The sequence below is a fragment of the Fistularia commersonii genome, chromosome 14 (assembly GCF_037954325.1).
Source record: "Fistularia commersonii isolate RoL2024-O1a breed Wild chromosome 14, RoL_Fcom_v1.0, whole genome shotgun sequence".
Classification (NCBI taxonomy): Eukaryota; Metazoa; Chordata; class Actinopteri; order Syngnathiformes; family Fistulariidae; genus Fistularia; species Fistularia commersonii.
This window is the reverse complement of record NC_141297.1, coordinates 8,343,919-8,354,570: the sequence shown is the minus strand read 5'-3', so window position 1 is coordinate 8,354,570 and position 10,652 is coordinate 8,343,919. Positions and strand designations below refer to the sequence as shown.

The 10,652-nt window shown below is 39.8% G+C and overlaps 1 protein-coding gene across 2 annotated transcripts in view; it reads left to right on the top strand.

Annotated features, from left to right (window-relative positions):
* The first annotated feature begins 1,645 nt into the window (after window positions 1-1,645).
* The window catches only part of gdap1l1 (ganglioside induced differentiation associated protein 1-like 1), a 25,527-nt gene continuing 16,520 nt past the window's right edge, over window positions 1,646-10,652 (top strand). Inside the window, exons 1-2 of one of the 2 annotated variants that reach the window (XM_086159852.1) lie at window positions 1,646-1,704; window positions 3,207-3,348. In XM_086159852.1, coding sequence (XP_086015978.1) covers window positions 1,694-1,704; window positions 3,207-3,348 — 153 coding nt within the window. In that variant the 5' untranslated portion in view covers window positions 1,646-1,693. Of the gene's footprint in view, window positions 1,705-3,103; window positions 3,349-10,652 lie in introns of those variants that run through there. The other variant, XM_086159851.1, reaches the window with a different exon arrangement.

Below are 10,652 nucleotides of genomic sequence, written 5' to 3'. Positions count from 1 at the left end.
CTTGGCCAGGAGATACAGGTCGATCAGAGCCTGCACCTCCAGGATGACAAACAGTTTCTTTCCCTGGGCTGTGACGATATAAACACTCGTGAAATAACTCAGACACTACATGTGCAATAACTCTTACTATATGTGGAAAAACTGAAACTATATGTGCAATAACCCACACAAACATGGGCAATAACTGAAACTATATGTGCAATAACCCACACAAACATGCACAATAGTTATAACTACATGTGTAGAACTCATTGCAAAACATGCAATCTATTTTTCTACGTGCTTTATCTCACTGTATATTTATACTGCATCAGTATATATTTTTCTATATTTTCTTACATCTATATGTGCAAAAACTCATGAAGAAATTTGAAATAACTAATATATATATATACACACATACATATATATATGTTTTAAGTGTTTTAAGGTCAAATCTTTGTACTTTTTTAGACCTTAAAACACTTTATGGCATTGACTTAGACACTTTATATTTTTATTTGTATTTCTTATTCTCCCTCCTTCCTACTATTATCTATTATTGTTATGTTTCACTTGAAACTCTGGCATAACAATTTCCTTCTGAATAAATAAAGTTGTTCTCATTCTTATTCTTTTATATAGATATATATATGTACACACACACACACACATGTGTATATATATATATATATATATATATATATATATATATACATATATAGATATTTTTTTTTAATATATTTTCTCATTTTTATATATTTATATTTTAACTTGACTCCACTGGCGTGTATACATGCGCAAATGTACACAAAGGCTAAGCTGTCGTACGTCCAGTTTACTCGTGTAATGTAGACTGTGAGAATGTGTAAGTCGTATTATGGGTTATAGGTGATGGGCACTCTTTTTATCCTTTTTATCTTAAAACAGGAGTTGCACCCAAATTTCCTTGTATTATTGTATAATGACAATAATGCTTCTATTCTATTGTATTCTACGAATCTTTCAGGTTGACAAACCATGACAAAGTCAGGATTGCCTCTAAAAGGCGTTTATTTTTTTTATCATCGGATGGGGAGCATCTCAAAAAATATCTTGCGTCTTATTCTGCAAGTCAAACTGAAGTTACCATTTGAACGATTTACTGGATTAACAAGTAAACATCACATAGTTAGGTAAAAGTATCTGTCCCTGAATTGCATTATTCCTCAAAGGCCTCCCTGGCGTCACACTTGCAAAGTCATGTTTTAATTACAGTTTCACAACTGGATTCTTATTGGCTGACTTTGTCTCTGCTTCCTGTGTTTAACCCCTGCTCCCCCTTTCATTGTGGCTTAATAACAAAGTATCCCAGTCTGTGTCACAGTTGCAGTTTGCATTGGTTCACTAAACCCCCCAAGTGGTTGTAGCCGGAAATGCACACAGACACTGGATGTCTCTTTTATACTAACACAATGCCACTAATTTAAGCAACATATTTTTGACTTCACTTCATAATTCCCTCATGACGCATTTATGAAGGAAATGTTTGCTGAAAACAACATCGAAATGAGGAAAAATCACAAGAGACATACCAGGCGGATTAAAAAGATTTTTTTTTTCTTCCCTTAATTTTAGATGAAAGTTGTAGAAGTGATACTGCATTGAGCAAGAGACAGGAGGCAGAGCTGGAGGATGTTGAGGTTCTCTTTGTGAGGAGTGAGGAGGACGCGAGATGTTCTGGAGGTAAAGTCGGACTGACATGGTTTGGATACGTGCGGAGGAGGAATTTAAGGATGAGTGAAAAAGTCAGAAAAAGTCAAGTTCATTGTCAGTGGTACCATATGTCTCACACACACTCTAAGACCCACTGTGCGGTAGTAAAAAAATATAAATATCACAGACAAGTTATGACAACAAAAAGTTAAGGCGCAATGACTTTAAGTGTTTAAAAGCGGTAAATAAGTGCAAATGCAGAATTCAGTGCAATTTGTGGATGGTGAGACCTGAAAGAGGACATGAAGTTAGCTGGTGGGAGAGAAGAGGATGCAGCAGGGAGGGTTAGGTTAAGAGGATTTGGATATTTAAGGATGTAACCAGAAGGAAAAAGGAAGAAAATTAACCCTGTGCGATCTTAATATAATACTCCCCTTGTCCTACGGGTCAAAAATGACCCATAAGACAACCTTTGTACCCTGGTGGTGTACAACCCACATGGAAACGTAAACAAAAAAGAAGTATAACTTTTTCTAATTATGGGGTCTCTAGGAAAAGTCATAAAATTTCAAGTTGGAAAAAAATAGGTGTTTTTTTCAACAGCTAAACATGGCAGTGGGTCACTTTTGACCCGCGAGACAACACAAGGGTTAAACTCATACAGAAAGGTCCGATTCCTTAAATGAACACATGTTAAAATAAGAAATCTACGGTTAATGCTTATTCTTCCAAAGAATGTTGAAGAAATATTAAGTAAAGGAAATGTGTTTGCTACATTTTTTACATTACATTACATTGCATTTGGCAGACGCTTTTATCCAAAGCGACTTACAATAGAGGACATAGGGACTGCAAATACACTTGCAAATACACGATGCACAGGAAATATACAGAACAGTAAGCTTGGGTTAGTGAGGGTTTTTTTTTTTTTGACAGAGACACACAAACACACACACACACACTGCATAGCCTAACTTGCTGCCAACCTGATCTGGGACATCAGCGCAGTAAAAAGCCTTGAAAGAGAAACGTTTTTACCTGTTTCTTGAAACAGGTAAAAACTTGCATTGAATTTTACATTCAATGCAAGTGTTTTTAGAAGAAGTTCAGTCTTTTTCCTGTCTTTGTGCAACATCTCTCCCCCCCCCCCCCCCCTCCCTCCCTCGTACGTCGTTTGCGCATCGCGACCCCGACGATTTGCATATCTACCACCTCCCCCCTCCGTGACACACCCCACCTCCACCCCCACCTCCACCTCCTTCCCATCCGGCGGCGAGGTCGAATTTCAGCACCGGAGCTGTCCGGGACTGACGGATGCTGCGTGCACCGACGATGCTCGGCTTGCGCGGCTGACCCCCCCCCCCCCCACACACACACCCACCCATCCTCTTCCTCCTCCTCCTCCCTTTCTACCTCCCATCCCTCTCTCTCTCTTTCACTCTTCTCTCTCTCCCTCCTCTGCCTCTCTCCTCCGCACGCACAAAACGCTCTGTCATGGCGTCCTCCAACCATGTCACCCCCACCAACTGTAGCTGGTGGCCCATCTCGGCCATGGACAAGGACGGGAGGACCACGGACGGCGAGGAGTGTGAGGAACCCACGGCGGAACCCAAACCCTTCAACAAAGACCGCCTGGTTTTGTACCACTGGACGCAGTCGTTCGCCTCCCAGAAGGTAGGAGAGAGAGAGAGAGGGAGAGAGAGAGAGGAGAGAGAGAGAGAGAGAGAGAGAGAGAGGGAGTAAAAGAGAGAGGAGAGAGGGAGGGAGACGTGAAAATGGAGATCCGCCGTCTCCAGCGTGACGCGATGCTCCTGCGTGTGTGGGAGCCCCCACTCTGTTTTCTTTGCTCGTATTTTTTTTTTTATTTATTTTTTTTGCATGTCGTGCACGCAAAAAAAAAAAAAAAAATGTATGCATGTTAGAGGCCGGCTGGTGGGAGCGACGATCCCGCAGCCTGCAGCTGCTGCTGCAGCCCCCCCACTCCCCCCCAACCCGCTCCTCCCCAAAATAACGGTTGTCGATACCTCCACCCCACAACACACACACACACACACGCTGCCCATCACGTCCCGCCGTCACCTTCTCCGATTTGTTGGCGTGTCCCCCCCCCCCCCCCAAAACCTCCCCACCTGGTCTTAACCTATGGTGCTTTGACACATGACAGTCTAAATAATAGATTAAAATGATGTGCAAAACAAACCCAAGGCCACCTCCTCCCCATCCACCCCTCCTTCTGCAACCTCCACATGTTGTGGATTCTCCATATGTGTGAAATTACATGAGTATTGTTAGCAAAGGGAGAAATAATCTTTTTTTTTTTTTTTTCAAATAGAGGGGGGACATGAGTGTGAAGTTTTTTCCCCCCCCCTCCTTCTCCACAGGATTATGTGCAGGCAACAGGGCTCTACTTCACAAACAGCCCGTAGATGAGTGTCACTGCACCATATTCACTCATAAAAAAGGCTTGTAGTACTCGGTCTGTGAAAAAACTGCATTATTTCCTGTGGGTCTGTGTCGGCCCACTCTGCCATCATGTCATTAGGACTGGCCTGGCCCGGAGCGGATCATAATACTGTATGATGGTATCGCATTAACGAAGGCTCAGCGGTACACTGGATTGGTTTGAAAACAAGGAAATACTCCATATAAGTAATAAAAATGAACACACAGGCGGTAGATTAGAACTCCGTATAGGATGATACATTACTCCGGGTGTCAGAATCGGTACTAGGTGTGGCAGAACGATCAGTTTTCTGGCCCGGCGGACAACATTCACAGTTGAACGTGGCCTTCAGCGAGACATCTTAACTGCTCCTCCACCTTCCTTAGACCTGATGCTAACTGCTTCTTTATACGATGAACATGTGTTTTGAGTGATCACCCGGCCAGAGATGGAGAGACTGCATCTTGACTATTCCCCTCAGTGATTAGCCTTAACCTTGACAATTTATATTTTATTGTATTTCTTATTCTCCCTCCTTCCAACTAGTATCTATTATTGTTATGTTTTTGCTTGAAACTCTGGCACAACAATTTCCTTCGGGATAAATAAAGTTGTTCTCTCATTCTCATAATAAAGTTTTATAGTTGTAAAAAAAAGAATACTGATCAATATATTGATATTTCATAGTCAGCAAAGAGTTAATTATCACAGAATACTGCGGCAGCAGACGGCAAGTTCGATTACAGGAGGACGCCAGTTTAGCATCACATTTGATAGATGCTGCGCTTCATTTTGAAGTGAAGAATTAAGTTTCGGGGTGAAACAGCATTGGACTTAAAACCGAGCAAACATGGTTGAAAGGTGTTGGACGCGGACGCGTGTGGAAATTCACAGCCTGACATTGTATCAACAACAACTCGATACCGGCGTTGGCTGTCGTCGGGAACTAAATCCCGCAGTAAACATCAGATGTCCTTACGTCCAGATGTCTGACAGATGATGTGATCAATAACCACGACCTATGACGTCCTGTCAGGGAGCGTGTCTCTCTCACCAAAGCGGACTATTTATTTGCATTTTCAACTTTAGCTGAACCCCCTCTACATTTCTACGATGTAAACAACATTTTCCTTAGAAGGGAATATAACATCATTCCGGAACTAGCAGTAAATCCGACTGGTTTATTTTCTGACTCTGCTGTTTATTTATGATTGGAGGTGTGATGTTTAACCCGCAGGGCTCCAAAAATATCGTCTCCTGAAGGGACAGTTAAGAACGAGAGATGCTGACGAAGCGAGTTTATGTATGAAACGTTGACATTTTCGCACAATTTGAGCTGAGATGGGTGAAATACACAAGCCCACACACACAGCATATGCAATTTATCAACAATTTCCACATACATAAGGTAAAACACATTCTTAATTTGTGATGTGTTTTTGCACTTAAACAACATACATATATGAGCATAAAAGTTAACAATACCTTTACTGGATTTTTATATAGAGATGTAATATTGCTTTCCTTACTGTGCTAAAGCACTACCACTTTCATTTACTGTATCAATTTGCCACTTAGTGATTCCTCAAAGGTATCATGCACGTCACATAAAATTAGTAATAACCAATATTTATGTGAACATTGTGAATGTTGAGAGGGTCTTTTCTGCATTTCATAAGGAAACTGGTAGAAGTAAAAAAAAAAGGGCACACTGCTTTTGGCCAGATCATTCAAGTATACAGAAATGTAAAAATTAAATTAACCTCCATGACTTGTTCTTCACACCATCACAAATGTAAAGGAGATTATCATCATCATCATCATCATCATCAGTGATGAATCACTTGTTTATCTTCCTGACAGGGTTGGAAAGTATCATATACCAATGAAAAGCGAAATAACCGATTATCATATGAGATGCAATGAAATTTAAATGTCACCGCGCCGCAGATCGCTTCCTTGAATTATAAATCCGACCAGTTTGCACCATGGGACGTATATGCTCTTGTGCTTTGTGGAGCTGTAAGACTAAAGTTGGAAACGGATGTAATTCCTTTCAGAAAAAAAAAAACTCAATTAGCTCTTCCTCCCTGGACAGTTTGCACATGTGCGATGTGTGCATGCATATGTTGACCTACTGATTTAAGGCTTCATGTAGGAGAGTCTCACTCTGTTGGATCGCAATTTACCAGCCTGTTAAATTTTCTCCAGAAGTATCTGGAATACATCAGACAAGAGCCCAAACACCCTGCCGCCACTTGTGATCCCAACAGCGTCTGTGAACCAAGAAATTACAGGACATTTTTACTTTCCACTTCAATATCAAGTGACCGCACGCACATGTATATGTGTTTGTTATGGATGTTAATGCGATTGCAATTAATTCTAATGAACATCACAGTATTCAGGAGCAATTTTGAGGATATATCCACACATATATTTATGTGTGTGTAAAAAATAATCTTTTATATTGTCCTGTTTGTTAATTTTTGATTTTTGTTAATTATTTCCTTTTTTTTTTGCTAATTTGTTCTGGGTTGTTTCTTGCTGCCTTACTGCTTTTTAGGAGGATCCTGAGATGATAATTGACTGACTCACAGAATTTATTTGTTTTAAATATTTAATTGTTTTCTTTTTTAATTAGGCAATGAACAATACCTGGATGAATACAGTAACATTATGTAATATAATTTTTGTAAGTTATTTCTTAAAAATTCCCAGCAAAATGATAACATTTAGATGGTGCTGATATTGATACGTGGCCTAGTTAATCCTGAGAGTGATTGATTGTTAGCTGCTGATCATGTTAGATGAAGAACAAACACTTAGTTTATAGTCAAGTTTATCACCTTGCTCGTGGGGCTGAATCACTGCAGTGTCGGCCTGAGTTGTTGAAGAAGAACCGCGATGAGGCATTTATTTTTTGGAAAAAACACATACCAGAATCTCACTGGGGCTTGCTGCACTGAATTTGCATCCCGGTGATTTGTTAGAGCATGTTGCGCGGCATTTGTAGTTATGCAAGATGATTCATGCATTAAATAGTCCCTTTTTTTGGGTGGCTTTTATGAGATTAAGAGTTCAGGCACACCAGTACTAGTTTTGTGCAAATGGCCTGAGTATGATTGGTCCAAATCTCTCCCAAGCACCTTCTGGCTTCAGAAAAAAAGAAAACATAGCTATATCACAGCTGCAATGAAGGTGGGGAAAGATTTCAGCGTGGCACTTGATAAGAAACAACATTGCGCATCACTTTAGCAAAAGCGTTAGACACTGTTGACGATAGCATTTTAAAACTTAAGACTCCTTCACTCAAGACTCTGAGTATGCGGTCGCTTGGGTCTCTGGCTATCTCCCTCAGGGAATTGAATTTAATCTGTGTTCTAATTCAGTTACTGTCCACACGGACGAGTGCTGCAGGGTTCTGTATTAGACTCCCTCCGATTCATTCTTTATAGCAATGATCTGGGTCTAAATGTGTCAGAGGCTTGTTTACATTTTTATGCTAATGACATTTATTGTATATATTGCTATCGGTCAACTCTTGCTCCTGAATCCCTTCCGAAAGTTGCTGACCAGAACACATCACATCAACTCAAACCTGTTCTTGCTGCAATAAAGAAAAAGCTAAGATTGTTTTTCCAATTCCTTGAAGTGGCCACAGACAATACCCTCAGTATCAACTCTTTAGGGAAATGACATAGAGATGGTTCACATTTATAAATATCTGGCTGTCTAGGATGATGACTCTCACTTTCAATCTGCATGTGGAGCTACTTGTGAAGAAGCTGAGGCTAAAATTGGGTTTTTACTTTAGAAATAAGTTTTCTCCTTCACTGCAAAAAAGTGTCATGTCGTTGCAAGTTTTTTGTCTGATGGAGGTCCAGTGTGTATGAACGCTTCTGCTCAATGTCTTCAAATGGTTGACGCTGAATACTATGCTTTCCTGAAGTTCATTATGAACTGTTAAGTATTAAAGCACTATTAAGAGTGATACTCTGGGGTGGTGTATAAAAAAATTGGGTAATTTTGTGAGTGCTTTTATCATCTGTTGCTGCCTATCCTGGCTAGAGCTCTCGCCACAAATGAGCTTCTTATTCTCAGTGGGATTACTTCCTGGTTAAATAAATAAAAAAACAAAAAACAAACAAACATAGACATGTTTCTATTCAACGTTTCACTTGTTGTCAGCAGACATTGACGTGAAGATTTAAAGGAATCTGTTATTAGTCCCACAATGGATGATTTTTTAATGGACTTCATAAAACATAGCTGATCATTTTACTGAAGTTAAAATAATTACGATCAGCATAACGTTTTCACTGTGTAAAGGTTATCAGATAATTTTTTTTAAATCAAAAATATTTTATACTATATTTTTTGCACATGGCCCTGCCATTGACTGAGTGTAGGATAAAAGCGGCAGACGCTGAATGGATTTTTTTACACACATTTTAAAGGAAAAAAAATAAAACTTTAAAAATAGATCAAGTACGATATTGATATCCAAGATGCATCAGCGAGGTCAGGAAAGCTTTCAAATTAACACAGAGTACAAATAATACTGCTCTAGAAACAGTGATAGTGCTAGTATTATTACCGCAGTTGGAACAGTAATGTCAAGTAACAATTTGGTCTTAAAGCAGAAATGAGACTTAAGGTCTGAGTCAAGCTTTATTTGAAGTTTACTTAAACAAACTAAGATTTTCTTGGGGCGTAACATCATTTCAGGTCAAGAGTGCCGTAATCATGAACATTTTTATAGAAAATAAACGGAATAAAAATGTATGTAACTGACGAAGCAACATGTTTCTGAGCCTGTTATTGAACTGTGTCTCTCGTGTTGCCTCCTCAGTCCCTACATTAATTCCAGTATGGCACTGGCCCGCAGTCACCTCTCCAAACCTCTGCCGTTCTCCTGTGCCATCGGTGTTCCCTCATAACTCATTGGCTAACAGCTCGACGGACCGCAAAACGAAGACGAAAGGATGAAAGGACTGGATACGAGTGGAAAATTTCGTTCCCCGGTTGGCCGCATTAATTAATTTGACAAGAAAAGGTCCAAAAAATGATGAAATGTCCAGCGGTTTCCTGAAAGAGGATGATTTATGGTTTCCCTTATTCTTAAAATGGAGGGTCTTATTTCTTTGATAATGATATCTAATTTAAGACCCAAAAAAAACTCAAAAGGAGCAAAAACCCAGATATTCTTTTGCAGTAAAAGTGGTGCTGGTGACAAAGAACGCCTTGATTTCAGTATTTTACCCATATTGACAGCAGTTCTACTCCCTGTAGTGAACATTATGGATACAATTCTCCATGTGTTGCTATTGATGCTATTGCAGTGTGCTTACTCACACAGCTGGGTTATGCCTTATACAGTATTCAGTTTAGAGGTACATTCTGCATAAGAAGGCTACATGTCCAGATGAGAAATTGCCCGTTTTACTGACGATTTCCACATCCCCCGAGAGGTGAGAGGTCCTAACAACACCCATCAGTCAGTGTGAAGACCTTTTAAGTATCAAACTTAAGGGTTTGGTGAGAATGAGAAAGCTTTTAAAAGACGATTATCTATGAGGCTGCATTTACAAAAGCTATTTTATCAAATGAGGTGATATTTCATTACTTGTTTAGCATAACATTTCATTGGGATTAAAAAAATAAATACTGCAAAAACAAATGAATCCACAGACAGCTTTGACACTGGGTTACAGTGAATTTATGATATTAGAATGGAAAAGCCATTAGGACTTTTCAGGTAATAACAAGGTAGCATTTTTTTTTTAAAAATGTACTTGTTAATAATTGAATTTTATTTCCATTCTCTTCAATAATCCAAACATTGTTAATTTTGCCCAAAGTAGTAGGAAGGATAATTGCATGAAAAAGGCTGAGATATGGGGAGTCATACTTTTAACAAACTTCCTGAAAACAGACAAATAAAGCCCACATCAATATGGTGCCGTTGTTGACGTACAGCACAGAGGGCCAATGTGACACTCAACCTACACCTACATCTTGCCCCCCTTGTAGCCCACGCACCGTGGGCTGAAGGCTGTCATTTGTGGCCCTCTAGTTGCTGAACTCACTTGGCGTGACTGAGGATTGACTTATATCTTTTACTCTGCTGTGTGTGTATGGAGTGGTTGCAACAGCGGTTTATTATGGTGGGCTTCTGTCAGTGGTTTGAAGAGCTAGGACCTGAGATGTTTCCTTTTCTGATTTAGTGGTCTGACGATAATGACAGCATGTCTGATGCAAAATCTTTCACTTTGATACCATTACATTATGTTTCATGCACTCCTCCCCATTCCATTGTACCCCCCCTTGAGCAGCCAGGTGCTGCTGGTTTACTTTCAGGTGTCATATCCTTTCATTAATCCTATTACACTGTATCTCCCTCCCAGTAGACATTGGTTTATCCTCCTCTCAGCTGGCAATGGATACTGTATAGTTTTCATTTTTTTATCATGATTGAATCGTGATGCACTAAAGGACTTAAACAAGCTTCAGCTCTGGCTTCATTTTATCC